At 36.3% G+C, this 16,494-nt stretch overlaps 1 protein-coding gene across 2 annotated transcripts in view; it reads left to right on the top strand.

Annotated features, from left to right (window-relative positions):
• Positions 1-16,494, top strand: part of pcca (propionyl-CoA carboxylase subunit alpha) — a 299,632-nt gene that overhangs the window by 89,276 nt on the left and 193,862 nt on the right. For both annotated transcript variants that reach the window (XM_008106964.3, XM_062975473.1), the window contains exons 9-11: positions 7,197-7,275; positions 14,499-14,601; positions 15,892-15,986. In XM_008106964.3, the coding sequence (XP_008105171.1) occupies positions 7,197-7,275; positions 14,499-14,601; positions 15,892-15,986 (277 nt within the window). The remainder of the gene's footprint in view (positions 1-7,196; positions 7,276-14,498; positions 14,602-15,891; positions 15,987-16,494) is intronic.

Here is a 16,494-nt window from a genome sequence, read left to right as displayed (position 1 = left end):
CTTTTGCACGGGGGAGGGGAGGTTCCTTATTAGTTTTTTATTGCTATGAGGATGACTATAATTTTGAGTAATCTGCATTGACACTGAAATACAACACCATCTGAGCAGCATTCTTTCAAAGGAATTATAGAATGTTTGAGGATTAGGACATTTGTCAAGATGCTTGTTTATAAAACTATTGTCCTTCCAACTCTTGTATGCCTGCGAAACATGGACCATCTACAAACGTCATTCTCGACTTCTGTAAAGTGTTGCTTTCAAAAAATCCTGCAAATCTCTTGGGAACACAGGCGGATAAACGTCAGTGTTGCAGAAGAAGCCGAGACTACCAGCACTGAAACAATGATTTTCTACCATCAACTTCGCTGAATTTGCTATGTTGTCCCAATGCCCAACTACCATCACCCAAAACAGTTACTTTATTCCCAACTTAAGAATGGATAATGGAATATCGGTGTACAACAAAAGGGATTAAAGATGGGTTTAAGGCTAGCCTTAAAAATGTGGTATAAACATTGAGAACTGGGAAACACTGACACTCAAGCATTCTAACTGGAGGTCATCTGTTACTGACAGTGCTTTGGATTTTGAAGAGGCACGAATACAGGCAAAAGGGAGAAATGTGCCAAGAGAAAGGTGTGTTAAGCAAATCCTTGTGACCACTTTCCATCTGGAAATCTATGTCCTCAATGTAAAAGTCTGTGTGGATCCAAAATAGGTCTTCACAGTCATTTATGGACCTGCCACTAAGCATATACCTCTGGAAGACAAGCATACTTGGCCATGAGTGATCACCCATGATGAATTTGAGTAAAACTGGGTGGAGTCATATGTGGGATGAGGTTTTCTTTAAGGATTCCCCCTCCTCATCTTTGCATATCTGAAGTTGTTTACAATGTTGAACTTACTTAATGTGAATTTGTATGTATTTAAACTCTGCAGCTAAAAGTTGGATGCTATGTGACTATTTAAGTATAGTCTTTTGTATACAGATTATATACACAGTTCATATATTGTATCAAATATGTATTATATGCTTACATATGTAGAAAGAGTTAGAGCAGGGGTCCCCAAACTAAGGCCCGGGGGCCGGATGCGGCCCTCCAACATCATTTACCTGGCCCTCGCCCTCAGTTTTATAATATAATATTTTTTATTAGTTTTAATAATATAATATATTGTATATACATATAATATTGATAATAATCTTATGTTATATAATATAATACTAATAGTAATACCATATAATAATATTAATTATATGTTATATATTACATATTATATAATAGTATAATGATATAGTTCAATATAGTAATATATAATGCTAATATTGTGTTATGCTAATAATATAATATATTGTATGTACATACAGCTGCTCTGAGTCCCCTTCGGGGTGAGAAGGGTGGGATATAAATGTAGTAAATACATGCAGTAAATAAATAATTAATTTTAGACTTAGGCTCGGCCAAAATCTGACATGACTTGATGGCACACAACAACAACAATTCTAATTAACTTGACTATCTCATTGGCCAGTAGCAGGCCCACACTTTCCACTGAAATCCTAATAGGTTTATGTTGGTTAAAATTGTTTTCATTTTTAAATATTGTATTGTTCTTTTGTTGTTGTTGTTGCACGACAAATAAGACATGTGCAGTTTGCATAGGAATTTGTTTGTATTTTTTTCAAATGATAATTCGGCCCCTCAACAGTCTGAAGGATTGTGGACTGGCCCTCTGCTTAAAAAGTTTGGGGACCCCTGAGTTAGAGAATAAGAGTGAGCGAGTATCTAGCTTATAAACTAGATTGTGTGTGTATGGTGTATTGCATTGTGTTGTAGAAAATATGTAAAACATTTTTAGACAACCAGAACTGGATTTTTTAAACTTAATCGGAAATGGGCTTTCAAGTTCAATTATAAAACTATAGAATGTTGGCCTCAAGGGCCACTTCGACTCATAACTGCCTGCCTACACCTCAGGAGCTCCATCTGCATGCCTGCCTATGAAAATAATTGTGTTGGCTGGCATAATAAAATGGAAGCTTTTGGCTTCCCTGTTTGTGGAATGCTTTTCCTGTGTGGGTACATAAGGTCCCATCATTACTAGCTTTTGAAAAGGCCTTCAGTCCTGCTTATTGTATAATTTTCCTCTTAAAACAATTTTATTGTATTGCTACATACATATATAAAGTGATTTTCATCTGTAATTATATATTGCAAATTATAGTGCTTTACTGGGATAGATGTTTTCTGTTAGTGCTACTGCTAATTTTTATTCAGTTTTTATATTTTTTTTCTAAATTGAGGCTTGGATGTTTTGTTTGCATATATTGGATATTGTCTTGGCAGGTTTTTTTAAAACTCCAAAATGATAAACGGCATATATTTTAATTTTAAATGAATGAATGAATGAATGAATGAATAAATGTAAGTATGCGTAAATAAAGTTGTTTAGATGATCACATTTACTCTAATTTGTAATACAGTAGAGTCTCACTTATCCAACATAAACAGGCCGGCAGAACGTTGGATAACCGAATATGTTGGATAATAAGGAGAGATTAAGAAAAAGCCTATTAAACATCAAAATAGGTTATGATTTTACAAATTAAGCACCAAAACATCATGTTAGACAACAAATTTGACAGAAAAAGTAGTTCAATACGCAATAATATTATGTTGTAATTACTGTATTTACAAATTTAGCACCAAAATATCATGATATATTGAAAACCTTGACTACAAAAATGCGTTGGATAATCCAGAATGTTGGATAAGCGAGTGTTGGATAAGTGAGCCTCTACTGTATTATTTGCAAATCAGCAAATAGACTTCTAGAAGTTGCAACATTTGAAAATACTGCAGTCATTTCAGTAAATGTAGTGAGACCCGTGTTTGTTAATGACTTCTTTAGTGGCATTATTTTATTGGCCCAGATACATTAATGTTATTACGTTATATCCTCTAATCCTCCTCGTAACATGTGGGCCTTCTTCTTAGAGGAAATCTAATTGAAATCACAGAAAGTAAAAACTGGATAGGGATGAGTTTTGCGAACTATGAATTTAATATCCATCAAGCAAGATGAAAATGAGCAATTTGGATGACCATGTCACATAAAATATACACACACAATAGAATAATCAGCTGCTTCTAATATTTTAAAATTTGGGTCTGCTTAGATCTGACCAAAGTGAGCCTTTGGACTTTTAAATGTATTCTTTGAAGAATAAATTTGGAAGGAATGAATGGACAGCAACAGCAATAACAAAACTAGTAGTGTCAGATGTTTTCAATATAGGCAGAAATAGGAATATTCAAGGAGCACATATGTGGTATGCCACATAAAATTCTAATCCAAATCTTTTGCTGTTTTAGTAGTTAAGGAGAGCCAATTCATACTGCAGCTCAGAGCACACTCTTGATGTAATGTTTTCTATTGGGCAGGAGGATGAACATCTGAAGATGAAGGGTTTAATATTCATTCCCTTGTTATAGTTTGATCCTTTCCTGACAAATTTTACTTCTTCTATGGTTTTCTTGCTCTGGGAGTGTGATGGACTGGTTGAAATTATTGATTTTTGAAGGCTGACAGAGTCATTTTGATGTACTGGGGTATTTCCCTGCCAATAAAATCAAGTTACATCTTAATGAGGATCCAAAAAATGAGAATAAGTGTGGAAAAATAGCTACCATCCCCTTTCAGGATATGGGCTCAAGATCATAGCCTGATTGTAGCCTGAGTATACTGTTAAGATTGGAGTTGGCGATATTAGGTCCTTGATTGACTGGAGAATTTGGAAGTCTGTGGCTAGAATACTTTTAATGACACACAGTATATAAGTTTATTTTATACCTACATATGTTCTTTTTGGGATATCAGTGAGGTTGGCATTCCCCTTCCCAAAGCTCTTCTGACTTCCCATATAGCCCCAGCCCCTACATGGCCATTTTATGCCTTGTGAGGAGCTATCGGAGAAGGACTTGATTACTAGGGGTGTTCAAAATGGCAGAAATCAGTTCTGTTTCTGTTTTGAATTGTGGCCCCCCTTCCCTGTTTTGTTTTCGGGAAGATTCTGGATCCTGAATTACAAATCAGAACGGCCCCCCTCCTAATCTCCCGGAAATCTTCCCGAAAACAGAATGGGGAGGGGGGCATACCTGATAACAGAATTAAAACAGAATGGATTTCTGCCATTTCGTGCACTTTACTGGCTACATCCCTGTGACCAGGTGTGAAATGGTTACATCAGCATTAAAACTTCCAAAAGGTTCCTGTGGACCTCAGTGGGATGTAGACAGATGCTTCTCTGATTGTGTTCACTCCCTGCAAGGCACACAGTGGTTGTTCAGGGGCACTTCAGAGTCTGTATAGTAAGTCCATGGAGGTGGAATAAGTCTCAGTCTGGCATGAATCTGCATGCAGATGTATGGGCATATCCAGCAAATGAAGTACTGGTATATATGTTCCTGGACATTTCTTCTTTAACAGAAATAATAATAATAATAATAATAATAATAATAATAATAATAATACTTTATTTTTCTACCCCGCTACCATCTCCCGGCAGGGACTCGGGGCGGCTACACGGGTCAGAAGCCCGAAATACAAAATCAGTTAAAACACATTAAAATACAAAGACAGTAAAAACCAGCTGTTATACAGTTATCTTAACCAAAACAATACAGTAAATCATAAAAACTCAATTGACATATAAATCAGTTAAAAATAAAAACAGTTAAAATAAAGTAAGATAAAATGGACCACCAGGTTGGTGGACGGGATGGCATGACAGGGCTACTTAAACTAAAGTGCAGTGGCATAGTTCTAAAGTGCTTTGGGTCAGAGGACAAAGTGTCCTTAGACCCAGGACCTAAAGGGAGGGAGATGGCTAGCCAATTTGTTGTGAGAAAAGGGACCTGTGCGAACAAAGGTATTATTGATCTGACTTTTAGATAAGGGGACTCGGTTATTCAAAGGTGCAGCAAAAAAGCCAAGTTTTAAGCTGCTTTTTAAAGGAAGCAAGGGTGGGTGCCTGCCTGATCTCCCCTGGGAAGGAGTTCCAGAACCTGGGGGCAACTACTGAAAAGGCCCGCTCCCTCGTCCCCACCAACGAGGCAGTGATGGTGGTGGGAGCGAGAGAAGGGCCTCTCCGAATGAATGAAGAGATCATGCAGGTTCATAGGGGGAGATACGGTCACGAAGGTAGGCGGGTCCCGAACCATTTAGAAAGTTTAATACCAGAGACAGAAATATCTTGAAAAGAACAGGAATAGTTTTCAAAAAAACTGTCTCAAAAAAGTGCAGGTCAACAGGTTTCAACAAACTATTTATTCAAAACTAACAATATGCACTTGTGTAAAGAAACAACCTGTTAAAAAGCCTTGCATACGTTGAAGAAGCATTTTGAGACTTTTAGAGACTACTTGAAAGCTGTTTCTACACTGAATCTACAAGTGATTTTTCTTTCTTTCACCAGCCTCATTTTTAAAAATGATTTTATATTAGTGGTCAGATTTTTAGATCTATGTGTCTGTGTAGTGGTTTTCTCCCTCTTTTGCTGTTTGTTCATGCTCAGTAAGAGATTCTGGAAGAAGCTGCTGTTTACCTTGCCTTTTGTAGAAAGGCATGCACTACTATAGTAGCACAGACTAGAATGTAATCTTATTCTTTCCCAACTCAAACTTTATTGTATTTTTTACTGCAAGCCTAGCTGCTGCAGCCCAACACCAGAATTCTTCTTCATGATATTCTGATTGCTGATTCTGCTAAAAACTGTCTAGACAGAGGATAAGGAACAAAAAGGGACTAAGTTGGTATAAAAGACTTCATAAAAAGAACTTATTTGTCAGAGGCATTGTTAATGGAGGTATGCCTATACTGTGCTATTGGTCCTGAACCTTTCACTTTGATCGCATTCAACATGGTCACCACCAACCAGATGAGACAGAATGTCAATTGCCATTCTTCAGGCTTTCTTTTAGAATATGTAGTTTAAATCCAATAGGATTCTCTTCATGAATGGAAGTTCTTTGTTTTCATTGAACAAAGACATTGGATGCCACCCTCTGATTTGAAGTACTTTTAAAACTTTTGTACTCAAGACGTTTCAGCTGTTATATTTTAGCCATTGAATCCCATGTAATACATTTAATAAAATCATGGTAATATGGTATCAAAACATAACAAGTAATCAGGATTGTTACATTTTTCAGTAGGTACAATTTAGTTTTATTCTATGTACCCTGTTTATGGTGTTCAACTGTGTGATTTTTAACAACTCTTTTATCCAGAACTTGGAAGTAACTAATTACAAATAGCTGCTCATAGCAAGAGTAACAACTCTTCTTCTGTGGCATAATTGTAAGTCTTAACATTATGGGCATGTGACCTCACTAAACAGTTGGGGCAAGCACTACTTGATTCATCTACTGGCTCATGTTGTCCCCTGCACTGCAGAATATGAGAATCAGATGCTTTTTTCAAAAAATAAAACAACTAAAAGTAGCTATGCCAATTACTTGGAAGAACTGGAAAAATAACTAGTTATTTTAAACATTGCAACAGTCAATAATGCAAGAGGTTCTGTTTTCCCGCTTAAGTATAAACATAACTAATATTTTTAAAGTAGCATCCCTTTCATCTCCTTCTGAAGTTGAATGCCTGGGAACACAGAAGACCTTTTCATTTGTAGTGCTTAAACTGTGATGCACCCTCTCCAGAGCAGCTTGCCTGATTACCTTTGTAGTTGTTTTTTTAAACAAGCAGTGAGGATGTAGCAGTTGGCTTAGGTGAACTGGGTTAATTGAAACCGTGGTTCTGCTTCCATGACTATTCTTGGCTGGTTGGGTTCTTGACTATATTTTTAATAATTTTATTGTGATTATTTTTTGAGTGTTGTCTAGAGAATCTCTTAAGGAAAAGGTGGCATGTGAAACTCTTAAATAATACAAAATGTGTCATATCTTTGATTTTACTATTTATATAAAATGTTATTAATTAATGTCTCTATACTGAAGTTCAGAAGATGACTGCCATCCATAATACGCAACCTTAAAACTTCCTTCCCAACAAACAGCCTTTTAATAAGCGTGTTGTTGTCTGCCATGTTATTGGACGTCTGGTCAGTTGTCATGCCTGTATGACTTACTGATCAAAGTCTGAACTTCTGTCTAATTGTTCCCTGCTGCTAGGCTACCCCGTCATGATCAAGGCATCAGCAGGTGGTGGAGGGAAAGGCATGAGAATTGCGTGGGATGATGAAGAGACCAGGTGAGATGCTGTCCAAAATCTAGTTTTGATGAATATGGCTGTTTTCAAAGTCCCATTAAACCACTGTGAACTGACAGTCAAACAGATATCAAACAGAAGACTGAAACTGAGCTTTTATGCCATCACAGCTTTGCAGTTTTCTAATACTGTGGTTTGCTACAATTTTTATTGCAAATTGGATCCATATGCCAAAGTGTTATTAAATGTTTTGTAAGAATATTACTCCATAATAGTTTTGTGATTTCTCCCTTTTCCTGTGACCCCCCCCCCCCCCCCCCCCACACACACACAACACATATTATTTGCCACTGGAAAATCAAAATTAGTCCACATGTTTGTCTTGCACTTAAGGGTTTATTTTTCCCCCTGGCCACTTAGCTCTGTAAGTAAATTTAAACTTGTCAAATTTTAGTTTTTTACTAAACATATTTTAGTACTAATATATTTAATTTCAAGATAGTATACCTTTTAAATTCTTCTCTGCAAGACTTTCTGATTTTCCCCTGTTATTGTGAAGTGTGGATTTTTTTGTGTGTCAGGGGCGACTTGAGAAACTGCAAGTTGCTTCTCATGTGAAAGGATAGGACGTTGCCCAGGGGACGCCCAGATGTTTGATACTTACCATCTTTGTGGGAGGCTTCTCTCATGTTCCCACAGGGGGACCTGGAGCTGACGGAGGGAACTCAGCCGCTCTCCCTGGATTTGAACCACCAACCTTTTGGTCAGCAATCCTGCTGGTACAAGGGTTTAACCCATTGCGCCATCGGGGGCTGTGAAGTGTGGCTGATCACATTCTGTCTACCTTCAATGATGTCATAGCAATAAGAAGAACCTTTCTGGACTGTATCACAAAGTTTTGGTGGAGGGTAACTTGTGCCCTCCAAAAGGTTTTTGACCCAGTCAGCCCTTTGCAGAATGTCCAACAGTAAGGGATTATGAGAGCTATAGTTGAAGAATATCTGAGGAGAGTCATGTGTTCCATATCACTGATTTATTATCCTATTTACATACCTTATAAATAGGACCTCAAGTCAGCATCTTTCTCACTGTTCAATATCTACAGTGTTTGGCATTCAGAGATACAGTGTCTCTGAACATGAAGTTTCCATCTATATTTCATGTTTAGGCAACAAAATCAAAATGCTAGTCTGAGTTGAAAAATTCCGTCTGATGAAACCTCAGAGGTAAAGGTTTCCATATAGTCTTATCTGTCTATCTAAAATATGACAATATCAAAGCAGTAGAAGAAACAGGAACATATAATATAGTAACAATATAATAACAGATATCTGAGCTCCATAAAAATTGATTACTTATCAGTGTTGACTTTTCATCAAGAAACACATATGTTTAGTAATCATATTCACTTCAAATTGCACACTTAAATGTATTCTATGTATTTAACAGGGAAATGTCCAGAAAAAAGGTTTTGGTTCAAAACCCACTATGGTGTTTCAGTTAGTGAAATGCTTTAGTTTAGATCCTCAGATATAGGATACAAATCAAGATTATTACTTAGGTTTATTTTTTTGAAGTTTTGCATTTCTCTGTACTGGCAGGAATGAATAAATGAGTACAGTTTTTGTAGGGAAGGCAGTAGAACCTAATGACATTTAGAGACATGGGACATATAACTTACAGTTAATATAGGTCTTTGGATTCCATGACATGAATATGTATGAATTGACACAAATGACATTATGTGGTTTATAATAACATTGTCTTATACACCGTCTGGTTTGTTTAAAATGCCCGAAGAAATAATAAGCAAAAAAATGTAATTAGAGGCTGCACATGTGTTTGGCACATACAGGTCACCTCCAGGTTCATCTTAGTACAGGACAAGGCTTCTGACAGGGATAAGCGTCACCAGCAGTAAATTTTAACTGCTGTGAAGGATGTGAACACAATATCTTATGAAAGTGAGAGTGAGACTGTGAATTGGTTTTAAAAATGGCTGAAAAAAGAACAGCATCAGGAAGGTTCCTAATAAAGACTGCTTTAAATTGTCATCAGCAGATGTTAATTACACATGCTAATTTCTGTTGACCTAAAAGATGGGTGTTGATCAGAATAACAGCTACTGGTGATTGCCCTGTTTGCAGAAAACCGCAGGAAACTGGGTCACTGTTTATTTCCATTGGTGCCAGGTGTCTTCTCACTGGTGTTACATTCACACCTTTTCCTTACCCTACAGACATGTGGCGAAAGAGCTGTTTAACTTACTGAGGACAGAAAAGGAGCCATCTATATAATTTCATGGAGATTCCATATTTAAAAATACATAATTTGATAGCCAAAGCTTGAGGATATAATTTCATGCAGATTTGTTTAAAATGCATAATTTGGTGGTGAAAGCTTGGGGATAGGTGTGTGTGAGTGTGTCAAAGTCAGGAATGTACAGTAGAGTCTCACTTATCCAAGCCTCTGGATTATACAAGCCATTTTTGTAGTCAATGTTTTCAATATATTGTGATATTTTGGTGCTAAATTCGTAAATACAGTAATTACAATATAACATTACTGTGTATTGAACTACTTTTTCTGTCAAATTTGTTATATAACATGATGTTTTGGTGCTTAATTTATAAAATCATAACCTAATTTGATGTTTAATAGGCTTTTCCTTAATCCCTCCTTATTATCCAAGATATTCGCTTATCCAAGCTTCTGCCGGCCCATTTAGCTTGGATAAGTGAGACTCTACTGTATGTGTGGTATTTTGTTTTCTCAGACATCTAGGTTTTTAAAAACTTGTTGTGGTCTTCTGGAGAGATCGAATAAATGTATTTTCAATAAATTGTGGGATTTTAAAAAATGCAAATAAGTTTTGGTTCATCCACTTTTCCTTTCAAACAAACCACAGCTTCCTTTGCATAGATGGTAAGAATGTAATTTTACCTCCTCAAAACATAGTAATGTAAAACATAGCTTTAAATTAGTGGTTCCAAGAACTTGTATAGTTTAAAATGGATTGTTCCATGGATCCAACTTTGGTCTCTACTTACCAAAAATGCAGGTGTTTGGTTCATGTTAGTGCTTTTTGTAGTCCCTGTGTCTTATGCATATATGTCCCTGCTCTGAACATACTCTTTAAAAATAGAGGGTTTTTTTAAAGTGGGGATTTAAAAGAAAGGCACATATAATTTGGAACAGACTTTTTAACATGTAATAATAATAATAATAATAATAATAATAATAATAATAATAATAATAATAATAAAAACTTTATTTATAATCAGCTCCAGCTCCCAAAGGACCCGGGGCAGCTTACACTCGGACAAGCCCAAAACAGTATTACATCAATAAAAACAGTAACACAATAAAATGTAGACAGTAGTCTCAATCAGTAGTCAAGCACCATAGGACATGGGCCATTTTAAGGGGAAATGGAAACCTGAAAGTGTATGTGTATGCCTATTTTTTATCCTTTTTTTCTTTCTGTATTTCCTCTTCCTATCTATCTTCCATCTTACACTCCCAACCCCCTTCCCTAAAATGTGAACATGAAAAGAGTAGTTAGCTATGCGGTTTTTGCATGCATCATAGGTCAGTTCATGACCCAGTTTTGGGTCATGCTGTACCACTTGAAGACCAACAGCTTAGTGGAAATGTGAAACAGCTTGATCCTCTTGAGCTGCAGTAGCAAGAGGCTTCTCCCACCACAGTTTACAGTGGTATATAATCAGAAAAGGCAGATGGAGTAATCTAGCTGTTCTCAATATCTCTGCTGCTCTGAAAAGCAGAGGCAAAGTGGACCTGTTTTAAGGATATTTGAAATTCAAAATGACAGAAAGATCACATTCAGGGCTTTACTTTCCCCCTTCTCTTCATGGTAAAGGGCAAGTTTATAGAGGCAATCGGACCTTTACAAAACTAATCTGAAAATAAATTTGAATACTTAGTTTGAGCTAAGCACACAGTTTCTGGCCTTCAAAGATTTATGGATTATATAATTAAGCATATTGATTTTAACAAAACAAATACAAACAAGAACTACAATCAATAATTTTAATTAGCACACGCATCAATTGATTAAAAACAGTTGCACATATCAAATAACAAAACACTTACAGAACAAAGCCAAAGAATTTAACTACTCTTGTTTTCACAGTGAAAATAGCACTGATTCTAATTGTTTCAAATATTTCTAAGTAGTTGGGTTGAGTTTGTAACAAATTACCGAATTAGTGGACATCTTGGTAGCCTTGGAAGTTAGATTTGCTTGGTGCATCTTGTCCTTATCTCTAAACTTCTTTATGTCTTAATTTTTTTCATTCTCTATTTGATTGTAGAAATCATTGGGAAATATTGCATTTACGTTGTTTTAGTTGTAGAGTTTTTTGTTTATGTTTTTGGAGTAATTTTAACTGTTAGAGGATGTGACTACATTAATACAAATCATATAAGAATGTTGAAGTGCTTAAATGTGGAGAAAAATAAAAGAACTACAATTAATGCAAACTTAAAAATCATTAAAGAGTTTTATATTATAGTATCAAAACAAGGAGGGGCAACATGTAGTTGACTATGTATGGCCTGCTCTGATTTTTCTACCCCTTCAATTAGATTTTACTAGAAAATTTGTCATGGCTTCAACAAGATTAACTTCTTACCATGAAAACAAGACACATGTTTTTCTAGGGTGGATAATATTTCTGGAATGCTTCTGAGAGAATAATAAACCATGTGTTCCCCATGAGGTCTTGTTCTCATGGGGAAAAATCAATTTTGCTGCCTTCTTAAATTGAGTGGTGGAATCTAAAGATCCACAGTCTCACATATAACTGTCCTATGCACAGGACAGCTTTGAGTGAAATGAAGTGGGTGGCTATGAGAGAAAGGAACTTCTAAGTGATGGCCCTTTATTATAGAACATCCTTCCTGAAAAGACTTGTTTGGAACCACATGGTTATCTTTTTTGGAGATGGGCAAATATATTTCTATTAGACATATTAGATTTAAATCATTTAATATGTTTAACATCCTAATGCTTTTCAAATTGCTTTTATACCATTTGCTATACTGTTTTTTCTGATTTACTATGTGATTTTTAAACACATTGTGAACTGTTTTATTGAGTGATTTTTTTCCATATTGATTAAATACAAGGAAATAAATGATTACTTTAAAATAATAACGTCATTGCAGTAGATGAAATACCAGATGAGTTCATAATGGCATTGAGAAAGATCAGTGCTGTAGTTTATAAAATTAATTGAGAATGAAGTGAATCCTTATACACATCTGTCTTGAAGGTAGACTTGGAGCACTGGAGGCTGTTCTGTAATAGTTAAATACAGACAGTCCATGAGTTACAAACATCCAACTTTCAAATAACTCATAGTTAAGAATGGGGGTGGGACAAGAGGAAGCGAGAGAAATCTACCCTTTGAGGAGAAATTCACTCCTGAAAGAGTTATCGTGGGATCTCCACTGAAGCTTTATCTCCTATCCTTGTTTCCACAACAAGCAATTTTTTCTAAATCCAATTATCACAGGGACAGAAAGCAAGGTGAAATCTTCGGAACTGGGGCACAGACAGCAAAATAAACACCACAGGGGTGTTAACCCTTCCATGTGCAATCCAAAGCTTATAGATAGATAGATAGATAGATGAATGGAGTTACACTTAAGAAATGTATCTGTTTCGACTTATAAACAAATTCAACTTAAGAACAAACCTACAGAACCTATCATGTTCATAACTTGGGGACGAAGCAGTTTTTGATCAACTTTAGATTTGGTTTGGTTATTTGGGGTGTTGATTCAAAAAATTGCGTTGGATAGACAACATCAGCTCTAGTTTCTGATACAAAACATATGCCATCCAGTAGTCGCCATCTGCTTGCCCATAGAAAACCATATTTAATAATCTACAGCTGATGTGGCCTATCCAATGCAATTTTCTGAATCAGCACCACAAATAATCACATGAACAGGTCTAAAAATGAAGACACCAAGTTTTTTTTTGTTAGGCTGTGTTATTATCAGTGAATTGTGTTAATGCTCGTGTAAAAAAAAAAAAAGAGGAGGAGGCTGAGGTTGAAAAAAAATACAAAAAGTGAAGTGCAAGACCGAAGAATCTGTCCCTAATGGCTTTCTCTTGCCTCCTCGCCACGGGCGCAAGGCCACGAAGAAGGGGGCATTGTCTGTGGGGCATTGCAATGATGTAGTAACGGTGAGGCCACAGACCATATTTTAGTTCTTGTGGACCACTGGTGGTCCACGGACCACAGGCTGGGAACCACTGGCATAGAGGATGGATGAAATATTTGATCATGCCTTTCTTCCCAGTTTACAGAAAGAAGCACTAAACTGGACCCGTGTCATGGTTATCAGATACATTTCATTATTGGGCTGTGGTGCCTTCAGTTGCCTCAGTGAGCTGGTAGTTCCACTTCTACATACTCCTTGGAAGTAGTGCTGTTAGTTTGTTATTCTGTCCCATAAAGGTAGTAGCAACCTTCAGCATTCCATCTTGTCAGATACTGCTTAATGACTACATGAAATGCCTGGCAGAGATGATATGGAAATTGTGAAGGGATACATCACACAAGTTTAGTGGACCTTTTTCATGTGGAACTTTCATTTTTTGAAAATTTTTAATACAAAAATATTTCGACATAAAAAGCCATCTGTCTAGCCTTTATGGGAAATCAGGCCATGCGGACTGCGTGAGCTAATATAAATTCTGTTTTCTTTCCAATTGGATCTTGTTTTTGCTTTGAAATTAGCATTTTTATTATATAGCATTTTGTTGTTAGTTGCTCAGGAAACATAATTTGAGAGGATGGAAATAAAAACTAAAATAATTTAATGACTAATGGGGGTGCATGTAGTTCTTTGGGGCAGTCATTGTATATACCTCCCCAAAAATTATAATCACAAGTGCAATCCTTTTTACCTCCCCCCCCCCCCCATCAACCGAACAACAAAAAGCTTTCAAAATACCTATCAGATTTTACTTCCTCCTTCTGGAGGTGACAGACAAACAAAACATATAGTCGTTTATTTGTTATGAATATGGCAATTTACAGCTGCTTATTTTGTGATAGACTCTGACAACCAATGTTACTATTCCCTTGAGGTTTTATAGCGTAAGGTAGGGCTTGACTGACAGTGCAGAAAACTACCTTCAGAAATGGGTGCAAAAAAGAAAACTGATTAACAAAAATAACATCCTGACTTCTGTGTAAGTTTTAATTTGCTTTGTCTTATAGGGAAGGTTTTAGATTTTCATCGCAAGAAGCTGCATCAAGTTTTGGTGATGATCGATTGTTAATAGAAAAGTTTATAGATAATCCGCGTCACATAGAAATTCAGGTGTGTCTCCCTTTACTGCTTTCAATTTTCTGGGGTTGCAAAGGATAATTTAATATTGCTTTCTTTTGTTTTTCCTCCAGTTCATACACATGCTTCATTTTAATAGGAAGCAAAGGTTTCTTTAAGTTTGAAGAACTTTACCCTTTGAATATTAAGTTCGTTTTCTTGGTCTATGGAACATAATCCATAGAATGTGTGGACAGTGATGAGTTAATCTTTCCTGACAAGAAATCCATTGTTTATATAATTCTTAAAGTTCTACTTTTTCTGGTCCAAAATGCAGAATTCTTGTAATTTCTTTCATAAGGATTTCATTTTTAGTGCTTGGAATATATTGTGACAGCAGTTCAATAACTTCATATAACAGCAACTGTACTGTGTGTATTGGAAGCCAGATGATAAGAAGCAGTTTAACCTATTCACTGCCGATAAAATTGTACTGTTATGAACTTGAAAGATATTCTAAAGCAAGGGTTGGGGTCTGGTACACCTCCTATTTAAAAAGGACATCTTCTGGGCCTAAATTGACTGAGGACATTTATCAGAATTGCCCACCCCCCATGCCCTAAGTGGGGGCCTTTTGAGGGACATACACTCAGTTCACGCACTCTAATGCAATTGAATTATGGCCAAAATATTGGACAGCTAGCTATCCACAACAAAAATGGTTTTAAATCTTATGTTTCCCTTGCAACATGAATAATACTTTCAAAACAGAGAAGAACATTAAAAAACACTCATTGTAGTAAAGGTAAAGATTTCCCCTGACATTAAGTCCAGACGTGTCCGACTCTGGGGGTTGGTCTCATCTCCATTTCTAAGCTGAAGAGCCAGCGTTGTACGTAGACACCTCCAAGGTCATGTGGCCGGCATGACTGCATGGAGCGCCGGAGCGGTACCTATTGATCTACTCACATTTGAATGTTTTCGAACTGCTAGGTTGGCAGGAACTGGAGCTGACAGTGGGCGCTCTCTCTGCTCCCTGGATTCGAACCTGCGACCTTTTGGTCTGCAAGTTCAGCAGCTCAGCGCTTTAACACATTGCGCCATCGGGGGCTGCACTCATTGTATGGAGTGGCTATTTTCTGTTCACTGGATGTTTCCAAAGTATCATTTTGGGCTTTGCATTGTGAGAAACTTTTTAAAAAAGAACTGAATACGATATAAAGAATATTTCTAACTGATACTTATTTAAAATATGTGCATAATTTTATAAATCTCTTGTAAAAATTTCACTGCTGATGGAGAGAGAAACATTGCATTTATTTATTAACAGTGACTCTCTACTAGGTATTGGCTGATAAACATGGCAACGCACTGTGGCTGAATGAGAGAGAGTGTTCTATTCAGAGGAGAAATCAGAAAGTTATTGAAGAAGCCCCAAGGTGAGCATATATACTTGTTATGACCATAAGTAACACTTAGCATTCAATTGCATAAAATGTTAACAATAGATATTGAAGACAAATGAGTATCAGTGACCAGCTGTAGTTGAGTGTCTTTCATATTTCTTATCTCAACTGCTATTACATGGAATAATTTCTAATAGTAGCAATAGCAACAACATGCCATGTGAAATGACTGAAACAGACTTTTCAAGTTTGGCATTTCAAATATTGAAATATAGCAACTCTTTTAGATAGTAATACGGAAACTAAACAAATACATAGAATGACTCAAAAAGGTTGCAGATACCGTCACATAATTTCTATGTGTTGATGAGTAACTCTACATATATGCTGTCTCTATATATAAAAGGATTAAAAAACTTCGGCCAAGGACAAAACAACAAAACTACACATCCTAGAAACACTAAACTTGGCAGCACAACCCCTCATCCATGCCTCTACGTTCATACAACAAAAAGAAAAGAAAAATAAAGTCCTAATTAGA

This window comes from Anolis carolinensis, chromosome 3 (assembly GCF_035594765.1).
Source record: "Anolis carolinensis isolate JA03-04 chromosome 3, rAnoCar3.1.pri, whole genome shotgun sequence".
Classification (NCBI taxonomy): Eukaryota; Metazoa; Chordata; class Lepidosauria; order Squamata; family Dactyloidae; genus Anolis; species Anolis carolinensis.
This window is presented reverse-complemented; position numbering and strand designations above follow the sequence as displayed.